This window comes from Pocillopora verrucosa, chromosome 5 (genome assembly GCF_036669915.1).
Source record: "Pocillopora verrucosa isolate sample1 chromosome 5, ASM3666991v2, whole genome shotgun sequence".
Taxonomy (NCBI): Eukaryota; Metazoa; Cnidaria; class Anthozoa; order Scleractinia; family Pocilloporidae; genus Pocillopora; species Pocillopora verrucosa.
The window spans coordinates 25854683-25881741 of NC_089316.1; the positions used below are offsets into that span (position 1 = coordinate 25854683).

The 27059-nt window shown below is 38.3% G+C and overlaps 2 protein-coding genes across 3 annotated transcripts; one reads left to right on the forward strand and one right to left on the reverse strand.

Moving 5' to 3' along the window:
* Nucleotides 1–450: 450 nt before the first annotated feature.
* On the reverse strand, nucleotides 451–7393 carry LOC131785573 (androgen-induced gene 1 protein-like). Its single transcript, XM_059102485.2, has 6 exons — nucleotides 7055–7393; nucleotides 5478–5609; nucleotides 4691–4792; nucleotides 3622–3737; nucleotides 1718–1872; nucleotides 451–1350 (listed from the first exon to the last, which is right to left on the reverse strand). Exons 1-6 carry the CDS (start codon nucleotides 7190–7192, stop codon nucleotides 1274–1276), a joined length of 720 nt encoding a protein of 239 aa, XP_058958468.2. The 5' UTR covers nucleotides 7193–7393; the 3' UTR covers nucleotides 451–1273.
* A 312-nt stretch (nucleotides 7394–7705) lies between these two features.
* Nucleotides 7706–26505, forward strand: LOC131785579 (trafficking protein particle complex subunit 9). Of its 2 annotated transcripts, none has more exons than XM_059102494.2 (22): nucleotides 7706–8350; nucleotides 9598–9970; nucleotides 11297–11365; nucleotides 12184–12255; nucleotides 12447–12575; nucleotides 14057–14126; nucleotides 14295–14388; nucleotides 15198–15398; nucleotides 15901–16040; nucleotides 16927–17012; nucleotides 17580–17706; nucleotides 18689–18908; nucleotides 19681–19766; nucleotides 20336–20636; nucleotides 20975–21075; nucleotides 21167–21224; nucleotides 21324–21381; nucleotides 22073–22147; nucleotides 22731–22824; nucleotides 23358–23462; nucleotides 23874–23998; nucleotides 24806–26505. In XM_059102494.2, the coding sequence occupies exons 1-22, from the start codon at nucleotides 7773–7775 to the stop codon at nucleotides 25052–25054; spliced, it is 3411 nt and encodes a 1136-aa protein (XP_058958477.2). In that variant the 5' UTR covers nucleotides 7706–7772; the 3' UTR covers nucleotides 25055–26505. The 2 variants fall into 2 exon arrangements, with proteins under 2 accessions (XP_058958477.2, XP_058958478.2); XM_059102495.2 differs by having other exon boundaries at nucleotides 21170–21224.
* Nucleotides 26506–27059: the final 554 nt, after the last annotated feature.

Sequence of the window (27059 nt, forward strand, 5' to 3'; positions counted from 1 at the left end):
TTAGAAAACCAGGAAAAAAAAAACAATAACTGACGTGTCACCACATTTAAGTCTAAAATTAATATCGTTTTGCTAAAGTGAATACATTAGCATGTAATTCTTCGATCGATCAACTCGAAGCTTCAACATCCCTCCGGTGCATTTGAACCTTCAAAAATTCCCGTCCCCGGGAAAATATTATTGTGTTTAAATACCCTACTTAAGCAGTGTTTTGTAATTCACGATTCTTTGTGGGATCAACAAAATGTTGAAGAATTTAGGGTCATTTTGCAAAGTCACGCTTTAGTTTTTTTATGCCGTTGTTGGGTTTTTCGTTTGTAAGCATCATTCTACGATGCGGAAATTTTCTTGTAAGCCATTTGCTCTAGGCGCATGTAATATAATCGACGGCAAAAACACACACACGTCACATCAAAGAAATGCTGAAAATTTTCTGTTCTTTTGCTACAATTGAGAGTTTGTTACGATGATTTACTTGCATTGGAGTCAATGATTTACATTAAAGAAATACAGGTGGGTAAACAAACAAAACTTATCTTCATAAAAACAATCATACCAGCTCTGAATACGACTTCTTACTTGATTTAGTTTCGACAAAAGGTCTTTCGTGAATCATACTTAAATATTTGACAAAGACAAATTACAGCATTTAAGTCGTTTTTCTGCACAATTCACGAAAGTGGAGATTACGAAGTTCAAAGTCTTCTGTTAAGATAAATGGTTCATCCATGGTACTGCAAGGGAACAGATCTAGTGGCAAGAACGATCCATGACGAGGACAAATGTTTACCACAATAGATCACGTATAATAACGCGAGATGTGACGCTGAAATCACAATCTCGAACCTAGTCCTCGAGAGAGGATATCTGACACAGCGGAAGGAACGATTTGCATGTTTTCTTCATAATAACCAATTTAAAAAGTGTAACACGATCATAAACTACCAATTTTCTTCATTTAAATTTTAAACAAAACAATTATACCAGAGCTGCAAGTTTTGATAGACAAAACAATCACTGCAACATAAGCATTAGCCTGCATCAGACCCGTAATATCAGTGCTGCAAGACGCAAGTTTCTCCGTCAACGGGAAGATTTGAGACGAGTCGGGGAGAGGTTTGCCGGGGAACTGACACTACTTAGTGCTAGACCCCTTGCGGTTCTTTCACGGGATGGCGTGGCTCAAGGTATCATACCTTCCCGCGGGCGAGGAAACATTTGTACAGTAACATTGAAAACGAGGTTCTCCACGCAGGCTGATGAGTATTGGATTCTAATCTGCTTTCTTTACTCTCTTTTTTGTTCCTTCCTTTATAGTCGAATTATTTGTAGACTTCTTCTCTCCGTCGCCTACAACAACAACAAAAACACAACACAGTTGAAGTAGCCGGATAGTGTATTGGTATAATAGTATAATAAAGTATGTAGTATAGAAAAGTCGGATCAATATCAGTATCTGGGCAACTGCCCACCTACCCCTCCCCTAACCTACAATTGACTGTTGTTGAGTTAGGGGGAGGGGTAGGTGGGCAGTTACCTAGATACTAATATTGATCCGAAAAGTCTAATGAAGCTTTTAGACAACGCCAGCGACATTTGAAAATGTCACTTTATTTCTACGGTAAGCCACCGGTTCAGATTAATCCAAATTAACTGTCCCACGATAACGGGAGCTCTAAAAATGACAATGAACACCTGCTCACAGGCTTTACCTCACCTCCCCATATGAACAAAGTCATCCATTTTCCCAAGAGATACAGGAAGGCGCTTAAACAGCTTGCTAACGTAAAAAATGCTACTTTGCCAGAATTAGGCATTAGACGAAGGAATGGATAAACCCAAAAGTCTGCTGCATAAGCAATCCACGATATCCTATCAAAATATATCAATAAATTTGTTATTTATTAATGATACAAAACATTTAATAATAATTCATAATAATCAATAATGATTACTCATGATTACTAATCAAGGATATTTGATCAACCCAATTATTTTTAATTATTAATTAATTATTATTACCCCATGAGCACACCTGAAATGAAAATATTGACAGCTAACAAGGTAGGAAAAGGCTGTGGCTAATCCACATACATGTGCACATGGTACAGATACTAAAACAAAATGCCAATGGGATTTGTTCCAAGCAGTCTGATTTATGCACCAACTAGAGAGTTTATGCAATACACCTGTGTGCCTGGAATATGTGGTTCCTTTTCTCCCAAACAGTCAAATGTTAGTTTTGATTCACAAATTGATTTTCATTGACTAGTGTTTTGTTTTTCAAAGTTTGTTACAGTGTTGATTGAATGGTAATAGAATTTGTGTCATTCAATTTATAATGGTAATAGGACTGAGTGCCAGAGTCCAATTTGTATATGTAATCACATGAGGCCAAGTACTATTAAGGATTAATTGCACGAGAGTTTTCAAAATTTTCCAAAATTGCCCGAGTCGCGAAGCGACGAGGGCAATTTGGAAAATTTTGAAAACTCAAGTGCAATTAATCCTTAATAGTACGAGGTCTCATGGGATTACTTGTTTATCAATAAAGGGCAAAATTTATACGAAGGAAAATCACGCGCGCGGTCTATTTTTAACAAATTTCAAGATAACGAACGGTTGCTATGCAACGGATTAGCCAATCATTAACAGGTAATCATGCCCTCTCTTGATTACTAAAAATGCCCTCGATTAAGAAAAAATGCCCTCTCTCTCAACCAATCAGCGCTCAGTAATTTTTCCCTTTATTGATAAGGTCTGCAATCACACGAGTGATTAACAAAATCAGACAAACGTGAAGCAGGATTCTGATATCTCAATCACAAGTATGATTACAGACAGAATTGGATGACACAAAGTCCTGTTACCAATTAATCATAACCATTACAATTTCTGAAAATAAAACAAATTCATTTAGAACAGACATTCAGACATCTCCCTTAGAGACAGTGTCTAAAGTAAAAATTTCTCCATTTTGGAAATTCCCTGTTTTTTTTTTTCAAGGAAGTGGCTGTGATTTGGTTATTGTGGCCAATTCTGTGATTGGTAGATTTAGCTGAGTGGACTTAGTATGATTGGCTGCTTCAACTGTCCAATTACAGCCAATTGTCTGATTACAACCATACAGAATGGTTAGTGAAAAGTAAAACAGCTAATGCACCAATCACATTTGAGGAAATTCAAATAGTTATGATTATTTCTGTAATCGTATGCACATTCAACAAATCATGGGTACAATTGTGACTAACAAATTAGACCCAACTTGGTCCTATTACCATAACAAATTCTACTTTGAACCCACTTTTTCCTCTCTACATTCTAACCTTAGAATGTATTTTCTCCATACTGTTGTCTATACATTTCCTAAGGTGCTGACAAGGAGAATTTGTTAAACAATCACAAGCTTCTTCACTTGGTGATCATTTCCTTTATTCTCCTGACCTCAATGTTTGATCCAGGGATGATATTGTAAGAAGAAATTAGCAGCTGGTCACTCATAGGTAATTCAAAGGACTTACAGCAAATTCTCACAGCTGAGATTATAACAAATGTTTGACAGACAGTAAGGAGAACTGATCTTTAAGTCTTTAAGTAACAAAATAAAATTTTTTAACCTACCAAGAAAGATAAATCGCTGTAAAAACAGCTAACACACCCAAACCTACACGATTCTTTGGATACTTGTGTTTGATGAATGCAGCTTCTAATATGATAAGAATAGCACACCAGGTATGCTAAAAAGAAACACAAGGGATTACTTATTAATATGTGTGTAATACAGTCTTTTGCAGGAATAGTACATGTATGCTCCTGAAATCATTTGATGTTTCTCTTCACCAGTAGAAAGTACTATAATTTGAAAATACGATTATGACCACTGAAATCATTTGATGTTTTTCTTCACCAATAGAAAGTACTATAATTTGAAAATACGATTATGACTACTTTAAAAGATTTCAAAGAGTAACCTAACATTTTGAAAATTGATTCCAAAAACGCTAAAACTTTTTTTTGTGCCACAGGACAAAGAGATCACTTAATTACTAATTTCAATCAAATTTGTATTTACATAATTTTTCTCACATTTCTACTTTAAATTTATTTGTATAAAGCTCCCTGTGGGCTATTTTCATATCCTGGTATGCCTTTGATCTGCAAAAGCTTAGATTATTAGCTTTCGATTTTAACAATGACCTGATATTTAATATTATTATCATTATTATTTACAATGCCAATGAAAGACAACAGTTGTAGATTTGTTTGTTTGTTTTGATCAATTATTTTTTGGCAACTTAAATTTTGTTTCTAGCAGCCATTTCATGATTCTGGAATTCTTGATGCAGTTTTGACTGACCCTCTACACCCTAACATCACAATAATTAAATAATCTCAATTCTGCTTTCTATACATTTTGTATGGTATGGACAAGGAGAATTTGTTTTTAAAATCAGGAGTTTTATTGGTGGTGATATCAATTATTACTTCTCATGACATCAATGTTTACTTCAGGAACAAAAATGTGAGGAGAATTTAGATGCTGGTCTCTATTAGGTTTAAACTTTTAAGGGTTAAAGCTGAGCTTGGAGCACAGCATACAGTTACTTATGGGCTTCTACAAGCGTCTGCTAATTAGAGATACTGCAATGAAAATATTGCAGTTATTCTAAGGAGAACTCAGAACTCATACCAAAATATGATTGAGCCATGAGGGGAATATCTTATCCAATGCACGAGGAAAGATGAGCTCTCTGTCCATTAGGTATATACCCCAAAAGGTAGCTGCAACAAACTGGAATAGAAAAACAATTGAACAGAAGAAACATTTGTAAAACAATTTCTTTAAATTTTTAAGCATAGAAATATATGTCATTAGCAACATAATGCTGATTCAAGCTCTTATAAACACTGCATTTTTTTTTTTACATACAAACATTTTATTACTTGGATCTGTATTTGCAATTTTTCATGCGCCCACAGTTAGCTTGAGTGCTATTCTAGGTGGGTTGCATGTTAGACGTAAAAATTTTTACATAAGCACTTCACAAATTACTTATAATATAATAATTTTGTTAATAGGACAAATTTACTGCAACAGAAATATTATAAGTAGACAATAAAAACAATAATAATTATAACATTTATGGTGATTGATAAAAATAGTTATAATAATAATAGTCATAATAATAATAATAGTTATTATAAGTTGGCTCTCTTTTTAACTAAAAGAAACCTTCCAGAATGGGTGACAAGGATTTAATTCCCTTTAAATGGAAATAAAAGTTAATTAAAACACTTACCACACCAAGAGGAAAAGCTAGAGATGAAAACAATAAATTAATAAATATATTCATAGATAATAAATAAATAATAAATAATAATAAATAGTAAGTAATAAATAATAAATAATAAATAATAATAAATAATAAATAATAATAAATAATAAATAATAAATAAAAGTTAATTAAAACACTTACCACACCAAGAGGAAAAGCTAGAGATGAAAACAATAAATCCCGCAGTTTAACAAGCCAGTTATCTTTCCGTCCACTAAGGAGAGTAACAACATCACCCAGTGGTGCTATGATGAAGTACAACAGTTGAATAATCTGAAATAACAAAATTGCCAGATGTTTTTAGTAATTTGGCAGCCCAATATGACCACTGATTTGAAAGATTTCATTTTTGTAGCTGGACAGAATTCTGAGACAGTCTACTTTTTTATTTACCAGTACTGTTCAACAGTGCATTTCACTTGACCAGCCTGGTCTAATAAGACCTCTTACCACTGTCTGGTTTGCCTGTGGAGCACCTTTGTGCTAACAAGGACAGAAATTGGAACATTTTGTGCTCTAACAGGTTATTATTTACTATTTACTCTCACTGGTGGCAATTTGAGGGAAATCAGTTGACTTTTGTGGAATTTATTGGCCTTGGAGAGGCAACTGTCGGTGCTTTTGACTGGTTCAAGTAACCTGCCTTCTCCATTTTATAGTCCATAATACCTGGCACAAAGAAAGTTGACGAAGTAATGTTAAAGACAGCCAGAAGAGACAAGGCGGCTGTGGAGTGAAGCTATGGAGACTGGCCTTTTTATCATTTCAACTTTTTCAATTTTTCTAAAAATATGTTTCTTTTCTACAGCACAGGCTTACAATTAAAATTCAGTCTTAATAATTGGCATTTTAGTAAATGACCTTTAAACCCCAAAATCATTCACAGTATATTTAGGCCGCCTGTACTCCTTACAGTCTTATATTCAAGGATGTCATTCAAAAGCTACCATAATTTAAAAGTGATAACTGTCTTGATAACTAGCCAAAATTATGTGAAATGTGTTTTGTTTCAGTGCCAAAACAAAAACATCAAATTCCTATTTCAAATTTAGCATGGGGTAATTAAATTCTAATGGTGTAATTCCTAAAATTAAGGATTACGTAATCGGTTCATGATTATATGTGCTACTCGGGATCAATTTAAAAAAGAATTGTACAAAAAATAATCCGTCCAACATGTAATCTTACTAGCGATGAGTTAATTTAAAGAAATTATTTTGGCTAAACTTCAGAATACCCCGCAACTTTGGTCCGCCTCACTTAAATGTGTCGGGAGGCTTTGAAGATCGAGGCATAACACAATAGCCGATATTCTTATTCAATGACATGTAAATGAGTTGCGGGGCATTCTGAAGTTGCTCCATTATTTTGCCACAGCTTAGGAATTCCTTAAGTGTTCATTTGTTAAAACCTATCTTCTTAAAATCGTTCAAACTCCAAAGATATTGTGTACCCGGCTTTTTTCCAATTACAAAATCCATAAGAAATGGCTAGAAACTGATACAATACAGAATCACCACAACAAGTTATTTCATTGGTATTAGAGTTGAAGAAGGGTTAAATAGTTGGAACCAAAGATTTTATAGGTGATCACGGTATAATTAAATCTATGAACGAAAGGTAATTCTATTAACATTTAAAATCATGCATGCTTCTGCCGGTTCCATGAAGGTCAGTGTAAATATTACAACTGTGCCAAAATATAAAACGTTTCTTACCAAATTCAAAAATGTTAGAAACTTCCATCTTCCTCCATAGGTGTTTACATGAGGTGTCACAATTTGAAAGTCCCAATAAGTGCCACAAATATAATAAATTCCACATCCTAAATGGAATACACCTGACAGAAATTCCATCTCGGTAGATTTCGCGATAGAGGTAAAGCTTGCTAAAGTTCCCAGGCCACAAACGTCCACATATGAACTTTTTTCCTAAAATAATTATTTGTCCGGATATTTTATGATGGATTTGAACAGATGAGCTGAGACAATATCTTTAAATCCTAAGAGTATGGGATGAATCCTGTTTTAGCTTGTCTGTTGTAAGTTTAAAGTCCGAAGTACACGAAATTTCTCAGAAATGTCGCGAAAGACGAAGACTTTGCGTTACATCACGAGGCTATTGCGTGACTTACGAAGAATTCCGCATAGAAAGAGAATATTGTAAAAGACGATGTCCAATCATAAAAAGTTAGCCAGTAAAGTAGATCTTTCAGAGTTGGGGGTGGAAAAAAATCAAAATTTACAGATAGAATAAGAAAATCTTCTTTGATTCCTCGCAAGGCTTCATCAAGATCAGAGGTCAGACAGCGGGACACATTTTCAAATTATGCGCACTCTATCCAATTCAGAAAACTAATTGCGCATTCGCAAGATGGCGGACAAGTACTGACTTCTCACTTCTTGGAATCAAATATGCAGTGCATTTTCCTGTAGTATGCTGAGAATAGACTTCGGCCAAAGCTTATTAGACCATAGCGGGGTCTTAATACTTGTTCAACCTGTGGGATACATCGGTGATAAACGATTCAAAGCAATTTTCGACGAAATTTCCACGTATCGTACCGCACAGGTACCGAACACTATCAGGACACTAAACCTTCGGTACTCGAAAAGGGTCAGTCCTCAATTCACCGAATGGGGAAATTTTCATTTTCACAAACGAGTCTTGGGGCTTATTTGTGTTGGATGGTGCACCGAGATTTCAGAGGTAGAAAAGCTTGAAAAAGCGATAAATGAAATTAAAAATCCTTTTAGTGCAATACTTTTGAACACAAGATGTTTCGTCTTTGGCTGCCAGTCCAACGACGAATCAAAGATCAGGAAAGATTTCGCACTTATCAGAGGCGAAGATCATTCCGGAGACCTTCAAAGTAACCTCGCAGAATTTGTAGCTTCTTTGTTTAACGTATTGGAATCGAAGAGGATCAGTAAACTGTCAGAGAAGATTGATAAAATAACCCTGATACAAGCACCGGTAGAGCATGAAGTTTTTGGAGGAGAGAATGACAGCAGGTAAGAATGAATGGGTCTTAGAATTAAGAGGTCAATGGGGTAAAATTTCCGCACAGTCCCTTACTATTGTAAAACAAATCTGTTTTCCCAATGGCAATGTATTGTTTTTGTCACTGTTTTCTCTGTCCAAGAACTGAATGCATAATGTAGTATGGGGCTGTGCAGAAATTTTACTGGTCAATGGGCCATTTCTTTCTTTATTATGTCTCTTAGTAAGCACTTATCTGTGTCATGATTGGTAAATTTAGCAGGCTGTATTTCACTGTATTGCGTAATTCCAAAGTTTGTTTAAACTGGATGCTTCCTCCTGTAGTTGAACTCAGAGAGGTAATAAATGTATCACTGACCTTGTTTTTTCGGTCTGCTCTGTACGGTCGGATTTCTGGGAGCCCTTGGTACAGACCTTGAACTTAAGTACATGTAGTTAGGGGTGTTTATACTCCATGGCTCTTTAATGGTTGAAGTTCTGACTAAGTGGCTGACAGCTTTCCAAGGTTGATTCATGCTGATTGAAAGAAACAGCATAATAACAACCTACAAATGAACCTACTCACTGTTCATCCAGTATATCTGCAGCCACAGTAATGATCTCATAACTTGGTGCTCATCAAGTACTTTTCAACGGATGAGTCAACTGGATAGCCTTCTGCCTGTCTGTTTGTCTCTCTGGCTGTCTGTCTGCTTGTATGCCTATCTATCCATTGGTCTGTTTGTCTCTCTCCCCATCTGTTCATCCTTTGGTCCATTCATCTATCTTTCTGTTTACCTGTCAATCTGTGTATTATCTGCTTGATCCATTGGATGTCTAATTCATTTACTTGAAGTATTGACTGATTGACTGACTGAATGACTGACTGACAGATTGACTGACTATTGCTGACTAAATGACTGACTGAATGACTGACTGAGTGAATGAATGATTGACTGACTGACAAAATGACCAACTGCCTGACTGACTGAAAAACTGAATAACCAACTGTCTGGCAGTGTGCGACTGATTGAATTTCTGTCAAGCTAACTGACTGACAGACTGACTGACTGACTGCACTGGCATTGTACACAGTAAGTGTATGACTCAGTGATTGCTTAATCTATGTATTGATTGATCAATGATTGATAAATTTATTGACTTACACTGTAACAAGCAACCAATTGACTGTTTGTTCAGTACTTAGTATATGTAGTTTCTTGTCAAAAAGGGCATACTTTGTAAACATTTAGCAACGTTATTTGAATTAATCTTTCAGGACAAGCAAAAGAAAAACTATTGGAAGGTCCAAAAAATACACTGGAGATTTGTGTATGTTGGCTGGTTTGCCACAAGAAGCTCTCTCTCAATACCTTATTGCTGGAGAACATTTAAGAGTCGTCAATGATCTTCTATGGCTTGCTGGTGCATTGGAGGGACAATGTGCAGCATCACTACTACTGACCAGAACTGCTACAGAAAAGGACAGGAATTCATTGATTTTACCAATTGAATGTGCAGCGAATTCCATGAATTTAACAATGAATGGTTTAGGAGGTGATGTAGATGAATCAAAATTTAGGAATCCACAAGCACTCAGTGAAGACGAGATTGTAGAAAGGCTCTCAGAAGCACTGAGACTCTATAACAGAGTAAGTATTCATACTCTCCATACTGTTCTCTGTATATTTACTAAGGTGCTGACAAGGAGAATTTGTCTTACAATCAAGGTTTCTCAAGTTGATGATCATTTCCTCTATTCTCATGACATTAACATGGGATTCAGTGGTGATATTGCAAGGAGAAACTAGATGCTTGTCATTCTTAGGGGTTAAGGGCTAAGAAATGAATAAAAGGGGTAATTTTCAAAAAAAAAAATGGCAAGTCAGTTAGGGGTATTATAGAAGCATCAAAGTGAAGGACTAATGCTCAAAATATTAGCTTAAAAAACTCTTTCTGTTGATCAATTTACATTTTCATTCAGTTGATAAAAGCAAATTATTCAGACAGTACAAGTTACAACTCATCTGAGTTACTTTCTGCATGGGATACTTAATGTATGTGGTACTCAAATGTTCAGTGCAAAGGACCCTGGGTAAACCCTTTGACCTCTAAGAGTGATTAGTAACTATTTTCTCCTATCAGTATCACCTCTAAAACAAACATTAAGGTCATGAGAATAAAGGAAATGATCACCAACCTGAGAAGCTTTGATTGTTAAACAAATTCTCTTTGTTAGTACCATAGGAAATGTATAGAGAACAGTAGGGAGAAATTGTATACTGATGTTGGGGTGTAAAGGGTTCAGAGATTGCATTTTGAGACCAAGTCATTGTGTTGTGTTCTTGGGCCAAAAGCTTCACTTTCACAGTGCCTCTCTCTATCCAGGAGTATTCATGTGAGTGGGTTTTGGCAAACTTTAGAGAAATCTGTAGACGCAAGAGGGGTGAACTGGCATCCTATCCACGGTGGAGTTGTAATACTCCTAGTGGGCTCATGCTGCATTAACTGGGACAAGCACTGGAGTCTTTGCTGCCACTTGGCATGAGTGCACACTCTATCTTATTGATGAGTGAGCTTCCTCTGTCTTAGTGATCTTGATATGTATTTGGTAATTCAATGCAAGCCTGAAATTTAGTCCTCCTTTACAGGTTAGATGCTAAATGAAGTCAGATCCATAAGAAGCTCTTTCTCAGTGCATAGTCCTGCACCTTTGACCCAGTTCTAATAATAACATGGTTTTGTTTCTGGCCCTCTTATATTTGAGTGTCACCATATAGTTAAAGTTAGTCTCGCACATCTCATAAAATGAGGCCTTCATATCAAACTTAGACAGCTCCATTATGTCTCTGAGAATTTTGTGTTACTTATATTTTCAACAATATCCATTGAGTAGTTTTCTTTTTCTTCTCATTTCCTCTCTGCTTGAAAACTGAAATATTTAAAGATAAATCCAATTTCACATTTTTCATTTGCAGGTCAAAGGTGCTGCTGTTGTGGAAACAGAAGCTAATCTTAAGTTTACAAGGCTTTTAATCACTTATAAGGTACAGTTGTGTGGTGTAAGTTCATTCAATTGTCAGCTGTACATGGAAAAACCAGGAATTGACAGGGTTGTTTTAATTCATTCATGTGTTTCTTTTGTGGGAAATGCAGTGGCTTGGTGTTTAGTGCACTGAACCTATTTGAGAGGTCTGGGCTCAAGACCTGGCCTTGTCACTGTGTTGTGTTCTGGGGCAAAGCACTTTCCCCTCCCAATGCTTCTCCCCACCTAGGAGTGTAAGTGGGTGCTGGTGAATTGTTTGGGAAGCCTGATGAAATACTGGGGGGTAGCCTTGTGATGAAGAAGCATCCTATCCTGGGGGGTTATGATACTCTTAGTTGCTTGATGCTATGGAAACCAGGGTTAGCTCTGGCTGGATGGGTTGCCTGACTCAAGTGCAGACTTTTCTTTTTTCATTCCTTTCAACCCTTGTAAAGCAGTGAACAGAGTGAGTCGGCAAATTTTGTTAGGAGTGCCACAGCCTTCTTGGCCATCACACCACCTTGAATCTCACAAGCCTTACAGTTGTTGAGCAGGGTTACTGGGCGCATGCTTGAAGGCTTATACCACCTTTGTGCAACGTTGTTGTTGATGAGTTTACTGCTAATGTATCCGCTCTCAGGAGTGACCAGAAATGAAATTCTCCACACAGTATCATTAACATGTAGAAAGGTTATGAGAAGTAAGGAAATGATCAACTAGAGGACATCGAATGATCTCAAACCAAATTCTGAGATCTAGAGTTGAGAAATGTTCCAAAGGCCACATATCAAACTGATTTTTGAAATCTTAGATAAAACGGTTGACTTTGATTTTCTACAGAGACGAATTGATGCCAGTGTGGCACTGCAGAATTCCCTTTCAGTAAATGTTTCACTGACAGAACAAGAAAAGGTAAGAAATCTACAAAACTGACAGTAACACTGTACTCAGAGTTAGTATGTGGCATGGAAAACTTTGGAAGTTATGCCACTTGAATTTTCCATTTTTCTAGTAACAATGATATTCACATCTTCTTTAGTGATTACACTGTACAATCTTTTTTATTGTTTGTGAAAATAAAGATTTTTTTTATCAACATTTAGATCCAGCGGTACAGTGCTGCAGCAGTGTTATATGATGAGCTGGGATTTCAACGCAAGGCTGGATTTTTCAGTCGAATTGCAGCCATGCAGTGTGTTTCACAACTAATGCCACATCCTCTGTGGCTCTATGTAAGGAAACATCATTCTATTAATATTATTCAATTTCGGCAATTAACAAAAGTTTTACTGGTCTTCTAGCTTAGTGACCCACAAGGGATCATTTAACCCCTTAACGCCAAAGACTGACCAGTATCTTCTCCTTGTCAGCACCCGAGGAAATGTATAGAGTGCAGAATGGAGACTATGCATACTCATGTTACGGTGTGTTAGGGTGTAAAGGGTTTGTAAAAGCAATGCAAATTTTCTTGTATTCTCCTAATATTTCTTGGGGATTAACTCCCAAGATTTGATTGTTAATTCTCCCCTTCAGCTGCTACACATTTCTTCATAAATTAATTATGAGAATTTGGTGTTAGATCAAGATAACAACTTCTACCTGATAAGTTTGAGTTCTCTCATTACCTTTTTGCTGGATAATGTATGCATATTATAGAGAGAGGTTACATGTTAATCACTTCGAGAAGTTAAAAGGTTAACTGATAGAAAATGCATGTAAAGTCTATTGCTTTTACATTATAACTTTTATTTGTTTACTTGCACCTCGTTTATAAATGGTGTAAATAATTATTTCCTATGACCTGTACGGCCCCACTCGTGCAATCCCATAAACATAACATACTGAAAGCCAACATATGTAAGTCTCGACGGGTTGACATGAGCCGGTCCGGAGAAAGGCTGTCTAGTGCACTTGTACGTCTTTGTTGCCGAAAAAAAAAAGAGGAAACATGTTTGCTGTTGTCGCCAAAAATGAGTGAGAGCAGTAAAAAAAAAATAAAATAAGTCACGTTTTTCGATGAATTGCGAGCTTCGTGTTCTAACTCAAAACAATTAACAAACTGTTTTCATTGTAGATTTTTTTTGTGGTTTTCCAGCACGCGCCAGTCTATCGCATCACATTTAAGTCACAACAATTTTTTCGAATTTTTCAAAACTTATTCAGTGTTCATATGAAAAAATGCTTATTGACTGCGTGGGAGGGCCGGATGGGAAAATAATTATTTGGCTCTCGTTCATGACGCATAGACCTTGCGTACGTCATGACCTCGAGCCAAGTATTTTCCCGTTCGGCCCTCCCACTCAGTCAATAACTACGTATTATTTTGTGTGCGCGCAAATAAGCCTTGTTGGCCTCACTCTTGAGTGAAAATTCTGTTGTTCTTATAAATTTTGATTGAAGACTAATTTATTTAACAGTTTATAAAGAGTCACCAGGGACTTTTTTCCCCTTTCAATTACGATTATGTCAACAGTGATGAATAATGATTTTAGATATGTGAAATTCATATATTTGCACTGCGGTGAAGAACTAATTTAAGAGATCCTCGCAGCTAAGAACACTACTGAACTAGTAGTTGAAAATAGGACCTGAAAAAATTCAGGCCCATACGGGATTTGAACCCATGACCTTTGCGATACCGGTCCAGCACAACAGTGTATATTGAAAGTTGAATCTTGAAAAAATGAAAGGATTTTTTTTTTCTTCTATACAGTCTTACAAATTTCTCATGAGTGCACTGGAGGGGTACAGAATTTCTCTCGATCAAAAAGATGTTGCCACAGGTATGTTGTCTTGTACTGAAAGTTGCACGAGCATTGTGTAGTGTGGTACTCTTGCAGTCTTGTTCTGCAAAAAATAACACTTTCAGTTTTTGGAAAGAGTTAACTTAAAAAATTTGACACAATGATACAGGTATGTTATTCTTAGCTGTTACTTGTTTTTGAATAAAGGTGCTACAAATGGTTGGCCAGCTCTCCAAATCAGGCTTCTTAATGAGCTTATTTACACTGCTCGCCGGCTAGGAGATCCTTTCGGGGCGTTTAGGTAAGTACAAGAAACATGAGCACAGCTTGGTCTAGACTTCTAGACGAGGGAAGGAGCGTGATAGCGATGAACAGCGGTTGTGGTTGCTAGAGAAAAGGTTGAACTGCCGCTGTTTTTCGCGCGCATGCTTTTGCGCTGACCGAGAGCCTGTCTTATGTTAACGTGGGCGTGACTCTAGCTTACGTGCGGTGTTGTGTGACATAAACGCTGTTAGCAAATGTTTGTACATTTGTGTAGTCTCTTTAGCAGATGTTGATTGGTCACGTCACGCAACGCCTTCTTTCCTCCTCCAAACGATGGCTGTGAAGAAGACAAATTTGTGCGGAGCTGCAACGGTTTTTTTTTTTTTTTAATGAATTGCGGTGTTTTGTGAATAATTGACTCAGCTTATCGTTTTGTGGTACTCGTTCTTTTGTGCCATCGTCTCAGTCCGTTTGCGAAATGTGCGCTCCGCCCATTTAGAGGTGGCATCGGTGAGTTGATTAGCGCGATTTGGTGTTTCGCTAACACTAAAGCTACCCAGCCACGCATACTCGCCGAAACCGCTGAAAAAGGTCTAATACACTACCAAACGACAAGAACTACGTAAAGATAAGTCAGTTAAATTAAAAATATGTATATATCTGACATTTTCAATGATAAAGAGAAAAGACAGTTTAGTTCCCTTTTAAATCTCTACAAATGGCGTCTTTGTGACAGAGTACTGCTCGAAATCAAGAGTCAAGGTTTAGGTTTGTTACATGCCATAGGCGGAGGCCGCCTGTGTGAAGAGATGCTGACGATGTCTCCATTAAATGACTTCTTTTCAGGCATATCACGTTTTTACTGCACACAATGCATGACCATTTGAGTGACGACGAAATGAAAGAGTTATGTTCACTGTTGGAGAGTACAGCCAAGCAGTGTACCGGATCACCTAGATCTCCCAAGTCGCCCAAGGAAACAGATGGGCAGAAAATTGATGCCTTAGACATGGCTTTGATACCCCTTACTAAAATGCCTCTTGTTAGGTGAGCAAAGATGAACAACTTTTGAGCAGCTTCAATGCGTCTCTCAATTAGTACGTGATTGGTCAATTTGGTTGGCCATGCTTACTGCACGGCCCGCCAAACTCACAAGTTTGTTTGAATTGAAATCTTTGCTCTGTATTTAAACCCAGAGACATAATAAATATCGTACTTACATCATTTTCTCGGTCCATGCCATAATTTACGGAGCCTCGTTTTTTTGGCACGGATTTAAGGCCCGCGCGCTTGGCGCTTCTACCTTGAAGCCGCGCGGAAAAACACTCGGTCCTTAACTTACAGTACGGAGCTCGAACTCAGTTGGTAAGAGGTTTGTACGACATGAAAGCAATATGCAGTAACTTTTATTGGAATTAGTAAGCTGTCTTTTCAAGTAAGAAAAGCAAGGAAAATTATTTTGTTCCACAAAAAGAAAAGAAAAAAAGTACCACGGCGATACGATTCTCAATGAATTCTACCTCTTAATTATTCCATTCCTTTACTTCAGATCGTTTAAAGTTCAACCTCTTCCTCTACACATGAAACCTGTTGGAAATAAATCAGTTGTAGCGTCTGACTCGGAATCAGCAGGACCGTTTATATTCTCATCTCTAAGAGGAAAAGTTAAACAATCAAAGAAAGGCAAAAGTGAGACTGTGTTTTGTGTTTTTGTTGTTGTTGGTGGTGGTGTTGTTATATTGTTGATGTTGTTATTGTTGCTGTTGTTGTTATTGTTGTTGTTTCTGTTGTTGTTATTGTTGTCGATGTTGTTACTGGTTTTGGTGTCGGTACTGGTAGTATTGTTGTTGTTGGTGTCGTTATGTTAATTTTGTGATTGTTGTGGGTGTTGTTGTTGGTGTTATGATGTTGTTGTAGTTGTTGTTGTTACTGGTGTTAGTGTAGGTGTTGGTTCTGGTGGTGTTGTTTTTGTTGGTGGTGTCATTATGATGTTGATGTTGTTATTGTTGTAGTTGTTGTTGTTGTTGGTTGTCGTTTTTCTTGGTGGTGTTGTTATCATTATTATTACAGAAGATATCATTTACTTGTTTGAAGATACCGCTGACTAGCATCCGAGTTGATCACATCGTCCCCAGGTTCCGGGCCTCGTCAGTTCTCCCCCACCCCCCCGCCTCCCCACACCCTGGACTGGTCCCTACATGCCCTTGAAGAAACTCTTCTACAGCCAGTGCTGAAGAGATTTATTGCATTTTTTTATTATAATGAAGGGCTGGAAAATAAACTGATAAGAGCTCCGCTTTTAGGCTTGGCTAACTGTCATTACTTGTACATTATCCAGCAAAAAAGTAATGAGAGAACTCAAACTTATCAGGTAGAAGTTGTTATCTTGATCTAACACCAAATTCTCATAATCAGTTTATGAAGAAATGTTTAGCAGCTTAAGGGGAGAAGACGATAAAAATAACAATCGTTATTACAATTATCATTGTTATAATTATTATTAATTGTGTTGTCAGGTGTATTAATGAGTATATTAGAGTGTAAGATTCATATATTGGGCGTTTCTTCTCTGCAGATACAACTTGGGTGTGCGGGGACATCGGTCAAGTTTCGTTGGATGTCTACAATCCTATGCCATGTGAATTAAGAGTCTCTCAGATGGTATAACATAAAACTGTGATGTAATGGCTTAGCGTATTTCAGTTAACCCTTTCACTGCCGAGATTTCTTAGCAATTCCCCTTACTGTATGCCATACAAGTCTTATGATGTTAGTTTAGAGAATGTGGTATTGGATCAAGTAATAATCCATTGGTATTTTTCTTTATTCTCGGCCATTGTCTGCTTGATTTTGTATTGATGTTGTTATAAGAAAGTCTGTCTTGATAACTCATCGGAGTTGAGGGGTTATCGAAAAACTTGACGGGCTTTAGTCGTTAGATATTTCAGACAGTGTGGAGAATTGATCTTTGAATTTTTTGATGGAAAAAGTTGGTTTTACATTCCTGCTTAAGGAACTCACCATTTTTCCAAAAACATGTTCGGTATAAAAGTCTGATTCATGTTTGAAAATGGAAAGAACCACTTAAATGATTATTAACCTACCTTCATTTTATGGTCTTTTTAAAGGAGGTCATAAATATGGTGATTGATAAATATATTGATTCACTGATTCACGAGCTTTGTGACTTGCTAACACAAATCCTTTTGTAATTCTCTCCCCTTGCAGATTCTTTGTGTTGAAGGGGTTGAATTTGAGCCGTACCCAACGTGTTTGTCTCTACCTCCAAAGGCAGGGCCTCATACAGTGATATTGCTCGGGATACCAGCCTCTGCAGGGTCAATGAGAATTACTGGTAAGTGTCACCAGGAAGGAGGGACAGGGGAGGGGTAAGTGTGACCGTAGGGGAGGGATCGTAACGCGGTCATTTTTCTCTGGATACCGCCATTTTCAGACCAGATGAGAAATACTGGTAATTATAAAATAATTCAAACAGTACGCGCGCTTTGATTGGCCATAAAACCATTTTACATGAGCGTATGTAAACACGGTTTTCGTTCCTCTTTCATTAGCTATTTTATAAAAGAAATGTAAAATGGTTTCCGTGTTTACATAGCCTGATGTAAACATGCGGGAGGTTGGGAGAACACTACGCTTATCTCGTGTTCTCCCAACCTCCCGCGTGTTTACATCAGGCTATGTAAACACGGAAACCATTTTACATTTCTTCATGGTAATGAAGGGGGGGAGGGAATCCGGAAGGGAAGAAGGTAAGTGTTCCCAGGGGTAAGGGATACTAGTGATAATAGTGTTACGGGGGGGGGGGAATCCGTAAGGGAAGAAGGTAAGTGTTCCTAGGGGTAAGGGATACTAGTGATAATAGTGTTACGGGGGGGGGGATCCGGAAGGGAAGAAGGTAAGTGTTCCCAGGGGTAAGGGATACTAGTGATTATAGTGTTACGGGGGGGGGGGAAGGAGGGGGTAAGGAATGATAACGGAGGGATATGTACCGCTGAAATGGAAAAAAAAGTGTTTCTCATTTTGTCATCACGTAATTCCGATTTCCTTGTTAACCAAAATGCACCGTGTGAATTTTTACGTCTTAATTTCAAAATTAAGTTATTTTTTTAGCAACGATATCTTGTTTAAAGTGCCGCTAATTCCCCCAACTTATCATCATATATTTCTTTGTGTGCCATTCCCGAGAATTTGGTTTTTACTTCAACGCCATGCATGTTTCCAACTTTCTACTTTTCATTCCTCCCTTTACCTATTTTCTTTACCGTGTTTTGAAATTAAATAATAATTTATCAGATGATTACTCCGATATTTGGTAGGTTATTCTGTGACAGTATTCGGCGTCGAAAGCACCTGCAAGCTGACAAAAGAAAATCTGGAGAACAAAGACGACTTTCCTGTGATTGTAGACGTGACTCCTTCGATGCCCCTAATCCAAGTGTCCACAACTCTTCCCAAGGTCCGTTGTCAGCCGCCTGATCCTGACACCCCTCAATCTGTGCCCCTTGTCACGGCGGTTACATTGTACGCTGGGCAGAGGTGAGTGTAAAAGCGAAATCCTCGTTCAAGAAGCTCCGTTTTCCTTAAAGAATTTAGCGGCTTTCATCTCATCTCTAACCTGACTTTTAAGTACAAATGCGTTGAGAAGGTTGTAGCAACTAAAATATGCAGTCATGTTGAGGATAACAGCTTAAGAAACACATCACTCCGCATAAAAACAACATCACAGTATAGATATGGCATTATTGAAGGTTCAGAACGATGTACTCCAAGCCATTGACAACAGCAACTGCGTGATATTCCTTCTATTCCAGAGCTTTTCGCAGCGTTCGACATTGTGGATCACCGTAATCTTTTGGGTCGTCTTTAAAATTGCTTTGTGGATAATGCGCTCGAGTTGTTCAGATCTAATTTGTCCAGTCGTTACCAGAAAGTGAAAGTAGACGGTGCTGTGTCATCTAGTCGTGAATTGCAATACAATGAGTCCCAGAATAGTGGGCTTTATTTAGTGGTCTAGTGAACAAGTTTTAACGGTCTCATCAGCTGATCCTAGCTGTAAGCAGAACTCGTGTCCCATGGCAACCTGGTAACGGCTTAGTTCCGTTAAGTTCTTATCTGTTCTCCGTTAATGATATAATGGTTGATCGTTCCGGATCAATATCAGTATTTGGGCAACTGCCCACCTACCCCTCCCCTAACTCAACAACAGTCAATTGATAACAAATTAGGGTTAGTGTTGCGTTAGGGGAGGGGTAGGTGGGCAGTTGCCCAGATACTGATATTAATCCATCATTCCTCTCTTTGTTAACAGCATGAAAGGGACCATTAATCTGGAAAACATTGGCAAGATGCCAGTCGAAAGTCTAAATATTTCTGTTACTAGCAAGGATGGGGAAGGTAAGGAGTTAACCCACTTCACACCGGATAGCCGCAGGGGAGGGGAAGGTGATCGTCATTAGTGCAGGTTTGATGAGGGAGATGCTAGATTGTCTTCGTTCACTGCGATAAGGAGTTAAGACAAGAAGTAGATGAAAAAGTGTTGTCTATCCACTGATCGTGTGGCTCTGAACATCTTTGTTCCATAAAGCGACAAAGGTTACTAGTTGGCAAGCTTATATTGGATTCTAACCATTCCCTGCCATTTATCTTGGCGCCTTTTTAGCTGCTTTTTTTTTTCCCAAACAGCTTCCTGTCGACATGAGATGAATGTTTCTTTCTCAAAATATAACACAGTCACTCTGGCCAGAACTCGAACCCTCTTGATTAAACAATTGGGCCGCTGCTTCTCTGCTTATTTTTAAAAGCGGAGTTCAACGGCCAACAACGTAACCATACTTAAGAAAATATAGTCAGCGGTTGAGCTGAGAAAATACGTCCGTTTATCCGTACGGAGATACTTGGTCCGACGGTTAAGGTTGAAGGTGAAGGTGAGCAAGCTGACCAAAACGTATTTTCCTTCTGCTTAGGACTCGATGAACTCTTCAGTTTTGATGAGGAAGAAATCAAGTCCAAGCTCCCAGTCCTTCCTGGCCACTCCACCGACATCACAGTAACAATAACTGGCGCTCATCGCTTCCCACAAGGCACCGAGAGCAATGAAAATCCCAGCTACGATCCGGCGGCACCATGGGGCTTGACCGGTTCCATTCAGTTCCGTTACTCAACGGGATCTAGCAGTCACATGTCACGCAAGGTCACCATGGCCATAGATGTGACAGTAGTGCCCAGCTTAATCTGTGAAAACTATCAGATTATAGAGCTCCCTAGGTAAGATGCGTGATAATCTCACCTAGGGTTTTGCGTGACAATGTTTACTGATGAAGACATGGAGTAGCTACACAGTTACCTAGCCTGTCACGTAACGCTTAGTTTCCCCAAACTAGCCTTAGCAACGGCAATTTTCTACATGTTTGTGTCTGGCGTTTAAAGCTCATTACACAACACCCTGCTAAAAGTTGACTTGACAATGTAGACAGTAACTTCTCACTGACAGACTAAAATACTCAGGGGAATATTTTACCATCACGCGACGCTGAAAGTTGTGAAGAACGACTCTCACAAGTGTAAACTAACTGTCTTTTCTTTTCATCTTATTTTTTTTTAAGTGATCGATCTCATTGTTTACTGATGTTTGATGCTGTTAACAAGACCTCCAATGACATGGAACTGTCCCTGTGTGTTGGCAACTGTAATGAATCTAATTCTGGTAAGTGTTGAATATTTCACCTACTAGGTTTCTGCTGCTGTAATTCTTTGCTTATTTTGATTTTTTTTGTTTTTTGGTAATTTTTTTGCAGTAGAAGGAGAGTTGACTACGGATGGTGCGATGAATATTCAAGGAAATGACAAAAATAGGTGAGAATTTTTTTTTTTTTTTTTTTTTTTTCATGTTGCTGATGTTGCTTTCTCGAAGTCAATCACGGTATTTATGGTTATTTCGTTCCCTTACTCCAGGATAACGATGAATTTGCCGAGATTTACTTTACCAGTGTATGATAACCATAACGAAGAGGTGAGCATTTTTCATAGTCTTAAAAGTTTTCTCAGATTTTTCTCGTACCCCATTCCGAAATCCATTATTGGTATCCTACGACACAATAACTAGTGGTGATTTATGAAATAGTTGAGATATTACGATCACCCTGATCGGTCAAAATCCTTGGTTTATATACAGTACGAGCGCCCTGATTGGTCCAAACCCATGGTTTATTGCACCTGTAAACCCATAGGAAATAGTGTGCTTTGTTTAAAGTTTATTTTAATAACGCAATAAACCGCAATTTCTATCGGTTTACCAGGTTAATATCTCACTTGTGATGTTGGGAGAACTCGACAAAAGTTTGTAATTAACTTGCCTCTAGCTCGTGATTTACAAACTTTTATCGTGTTCTCCCAACTTCGCTCATGTCCAGAAATGCACGCAGTAACGAAATGGCAGATTTAACGATTTAGGCGAATTTTAGTAAAATTCGTCAAAGCGAAATCAGTTTGGCGGAATTTACGATTTTGACGAATTTCAGTCAAATTCGTCGAAGCGAATTTAACGATTTGACAAATTTCCCCTATTTTCGTTACCGCGTGCATTTCTGGACATACGTCCTTCCCACGTGGGTTATGAAGCCGGTAAACCGATAGAAATTGAGGTCTATTGTTGAAAAGTAATTCACAATTTTTCCAAGACTTTTCATTGACGTGTTTTTAAGGTTAATGCTGACTCCCAGAGACGCGCTGAATACGAAAGAAGAGTTTGTGACTTGGTTAAGATTCGTTGGAATCTTGTATCCTTTTCGTAAATGCGAGGTTTGGGCATGGTAGAAATTTGCTGAGAAGTTTGAGATGATCATGGTCATCCATTGTTGTGAATAATTATACATCGATCGGTTTTAAAAGGCAAACTTCTTGTCAGTAAGAATAAGAATTTCTGAGTTTCCTTCTCAGACGTTGGAGATTCCAAAACTAATTTTCAATACGTGAAGAAACTAAAATGGAAAGAAAGATTTAAAAAAAGAGTCCTTAAGAAAAGGTGATCGTTATTAAATAAGATTTTTTAAGCTAGTTAGCTTTCACGCAGATTACCTTTCAAAAGGGCAAACAGTTTTAGAGCGAGAGCGGAGAGGTTTTAATTTGGGTGCAAACCCTTTCAACCAATACTCCGCCACAACTTGGCACTTTCTTGACACTTACTACTTTTACTTGAGTCTGAAAGAATAATTGAATTTCATGCTCAAACATTTTACAAACCCTGTGATTAAACATTTACAATTCATTCCTAAGGCTTTCAGGCCCTTTTCCCTCGTTCCCTCCCTTGTGTAATCTGCAGGCATCACCGATATTTTTGTGTTATCCTTGATTGTGTGACAGCCGGCATGTAACGCTGAAGGCTGTGGTAGTGTAGAGAATCTGAAACTAAACCCGAGTATGATGCAGGCATTGAGACCAGATCCAGTCACATTTGGTGAGCGACTGATATGTGAAGTATCTTAATGATTACGACTGTAAACATAAAATAGTCTGATGAAAGAAACGTTAGTTTCCTTAAATATTTTTCCTGGAAGTGTTAAAACAATCCTTGTTTTCTCCTTTCAAATTGCTGTGTGTATGCAGACTTTGTTTCTTTTTTATGTTGGCCAAATTTCTTATTCGTTATATAGAAAAGTTTCAATGAGCCTACATGCGCAACATTTCAATTCACTTGACCTCTGCAGTTGGTGATTTCTGCCTAATGCGCGTACTTAGAGGCTACGTGATCCTCCAAGTGTTCAAGAATGTCAAAATGCTGATACAAAAATATTTTGAGAATCACTCGCGTACGGATAAGCGCATATGAAACTCTTTCCGCGTGGGCTCCATTATATGAATGTCATCACTTGCTCCGTGCTTTCCTCGTTATAATCACATAAGCTACGATTTTTAAAGGTCGTTCTTTAGTACATTTGTCATGGAATTTTCTTGGTAATTATGATAGAATGGGAAGTTTCTTATTCAAAGGTGTTCAGATCAATGGAGAGGAATACGACAACACTACATCAAGTGGAATCACTATCTCACTGTGCACGATTGTGAAGCTCAATGTTCATGTGTCTAATCAAAGTGGTAAGTCGTAACGTGATTTCAGGTTTTGCGTGACATTCTCGACTTATTCCCAAGTTGGAGGTCACCTTTGTGAAAGTGAGTGTCTTGCCTTAAGAACTCGACGCAATCTCTCTACTGGGTCTCGAACTCGGGCCCTCTAGGTTTAGAGTTCAGTGTGCTTACCACTTGACCACCGTGTCCGTCACTTACGCGTATTCGCGTATCTTTACTCTATTTGCCCGGTGACTATGATGCACCTAATGCGCATGATTCTTGTTAAGGTTGTAACTTCACAGAAACTGTGATGGGGTGTTATTGGAGAATAGCCGGATGATTACCCTCTGTCATAGCATAAGAGTGCAATGTATGTAGTGGCGAAACAAGTAACTATTAACTCCACATTTTTTTTTCTCCTTTTTTTTCCAATATCAGATGAACCTCATGGGCCTTTAGTGTTAGCCATTGAACCTTACCAAGACCAGGCCTCCGGTTGTCCAGTGACCGAGCTGGATGGAAAGGTGGCCTGGGTAGGAACGTTACAAGTTCATACTCCTGAGGTAGTAACATGTGGTGACGTGTTTGCTGTGTTTTGTCTCTGGGGAGGGGAGGGTTGGGGAAGAGGAACAGGATGAGGAAAAAAACAACAATGTTTGCGTTGCCCTTTTAGCCTACTACTCCCAACAACAACGATCTCGTCCAGTACTCATTTCTATTTCAATCCTCGCGGAAACCAAGAAGTGGTTGAAAGTATGGTTATTTTAAAGCGTCTTGATACAAATCTAATCGTGAGCAAACTAAAATCTCAATGAAATTTGGTTTTATCAGCTAAGTTGATAATGTGAAATGGCCTCCGTGAACTGATTTGAAGATGGCGTTTCAAGTTGAGTGTTGGCCATTTGGATTCGCTTTGATGAAGGACTAAGGCTCGAAACGTCACCTTTAGATTCTCTTTACGGTGTCCAATTACAATATAAACTCAGTTGAGTTAAACCAAATTATTTTTGTAACATCCCCCCCCCCCCGTGCGACGCATAGAAACTTATTACTTCTCATTTAACGTCTCCATGAACTGAGATCAAGTCTCTTCGGGGGGGCGGGGGGCAGTGTCAATCTTGTTGGCAATTATGGTTCGAATTCTTTACTTCAAAGGATATTCAGCTCTAACATATATTACTCATCCCTGAGCACAATTATTTGCCCTCTCATCTGCCTCTCAGTCATCAGTGTTGTTCGACATTTCATTTCAAATTGCGAAAATCTCGCAATGCTTCGCTCTGGATATAAACCTGCATTTCAATGGCTCCTGGTTAATATTGCTAGACCACCGCCTTTCAGAGACATCAAAATGTTTATTCCATCTTCAGGTACTACCCGGGAAGTCTTTCTGTCACTCGTGTTCGCTGATTTTTTTGTATGCGGGACAATTCATGGTCTCCATTTCTTGTACTGAGACCGCAACGGAAAAAACCGCAACTTCTCAACAGGGAACTGGATCCGAGTCACCTGAAAGAACTTGCAATTCTGAAAACACAGAGAAAGCTCTCAAAGAAGAAATGCATGGTTTGAAGAGATCGTGGACATATTCGCCGTCTGTTAAAATACGCGTCGTATGATGAGAGCCATCGAAGAGGAATACCTTGCAGCTTGGCACTTCGAATTAAAAAGCGCCGTGGTTCCCTACAAAATGTCACTAATATATATGAGTTATTTAGAAGAGTCCTTCCAAATGATGTGACGTTGTCAAAATCAACGTCATTTTCCATAGCAGCGCATTGACTGATATGTGTTGTCATCTGGAATCCGCTGATTGATAACTGCGCTGGCTCAGTTACGCACAGTTGGGAACCAGCGGGCTGTGACTAGTTTCAAACTTCTCATAACATTGCTTTATGAATTCCTGGGGAATTGTGATGAGAATGAAGGAACGTGATCTTTTCAACTAATCCTGCTGGAGATATAGATACTCCCTAATCTGGTCTACAGTGTAAATACACCACAAAAACCGAGAGATCAAACAGATGGAATATGCCAAGATACACGTATCAAAAAGTGAGCTGGCAGGTCCAACAAACAAAACGCAACATGATATGGGTGCGCGAAAACGTGCAGGATGGCCTAATTTAAGTTAACTTTCTTGATAAGCAGTCGCGGTGCCATTTTGTGTTTTTAAAGTCATACTCACATTAGCGAATCCAAGGGAATGTTCGGGAGATGGGTGGGGTAGGGTTCGTTACTCCCTCCTCTCCCCTCCCCTCCCCTCCCCTCCCCTCCCCTCCCCTCCACCGTTGGGTTTCATCCGTTTGTGTTACACCAAAATTCTCAGAATAGTAGGATCGCTAGTTACCAGTGCTTTAATTTTTACAAGTTTTGCAAAATTTAGTTGCATAAATAAGTAGGCTGTAGTGTTAAAAAATTGTCGTTATTTTCTCATTAAAAGTTTACACCCCCTCCCCTCATTAGAGGTTCCTGGATCAGCCATTGGTTCACAAAGCGACGACTTCTCGTTCTCTCACGTGCAAGCTGATCGCGGATCCCCATTGGGTGGTCAAATCTTGTGTCACAAGTCGTGTTTGTTGCTTAGCAACAAGCCAGACGCGATAACTCCCAAGATTCCATAAGCAATTCTCTCTTCTAGCTGCCATACTTAGCCCTGTAAATAAGTTAGTAGAATTTGGTAATATATCTTGAAAACACAACTCCAGCTGTTGATTTTTGTTTATCCTCAACATATCACCTCTGGAAAATGTAGGGAACTTGTGAAGAGTAACGTTATATTTTGATTATTTTTTTAAGATGGAAATGTCAAATCCGTTTTCGCGCAGCGAGTGTTTGTCCAACAACCGAACAAGCTGAAAGTGGCTTTGAGACTTTGAATGATTTTTACGTTACAACCGTGAGAAGTCTTAAAGTTAGTAAGAAGTGTGTGGCCGATGTAAAATACAAAATTGCGTTTCAGGAACTGTTCCAAATATGAAACGCACTTGAAAATTCTAAGCAACTTTAATCATCGAGGGTATCTAAAAATTGACTCTCAATAAACGACAATAATTAGGTAAAACATGAAATAAATAAAATGACATTTTTATGTTAAATATGTTACTAATACTTGAACTGTATTTTTTCAATGTCTTGGGCTTTTTATCTGAAACGATGCGAGCCGTTATGAATTGAATTCCCGTCCCCAAATTCATAACATTTCAAATACCTGATCAAACAATTTGAACCTAAATCAAACCCAGTATCCAAAGCAAATCTTTATTTTCCATTGACGCAAATTTTCAAATTGATTTTACCGTAAACAGCAGGTTTTAGTTTGTTTACCTCTCTAAAGTTGATTTTATAATACACTGGAGCGAAACTAGCAATAGAAATTGTTATTTCCCGGGCTAATACCCACATCGCTTTAAATCCTAGGTTTGGATGAGTTTTCAACGGGTGGCATGCAGGTGGCAAATTGAGAACAATCTGTATGTTAGTTTGTGGTCATTGACTAAGGATCGTGATCACAAAATTGCGTTACCCTTCTCCAAAGTGAAATAAAACCCCTAAAAAAAGGGACACCAAGGAAAGATTATGGTGTAGCGGGGTTGCAAAATGGTGTAGCTTTAGAAGAGAATA

Excerpts from the sequence above, each read along its gene's own strand:
- LOC131785573 (XM_059102485.2), bottom strand. The coding sequence starts at position 7,192 with ATGGAATTTCTGTCAGGTGTATTCCATTTAGGATGTGGAATTTATTAT. Across the intron at positions 3,738-4,690 it reads CATGGCTCAATCATATTTTG|CATACCTGGTGTGCTATTCT; the intron begins GTATGAGTTCTG and ends GTTTCTTTTTAG. Across the intron at positions 1,351-1,717 it reads GACTTTGTTCATATGGGGAG|GCGACGGAGAGAAGAAGTCT; the intron begins GTGAGGTAAAGC and ends TTGTTGTTGTAG.
- LOC131785579 (XM_059102494.2), top strand. The coding sequence starts at position 7,773 with ATGCTGAGAATAGACTTCGGCCAAAGCTTATTAGACCATAGCGGGGTC. Across the intron at positions 21,076-21,166 it reads CTGTAATGAATCTAATTCTG|TAGAAGGAGAGTTGACTACG; the intron begins GTAAGTGTTGAA and ends ATTTTTTTGCAG. Across the intron at positions 23,999-24,805 it reads TACAAGTTCATACTCCTGAG|GTACTACCCGGGAAGTCTTT; the intron begins GTAGTAACATGT and ends TTCCATCTTCAG.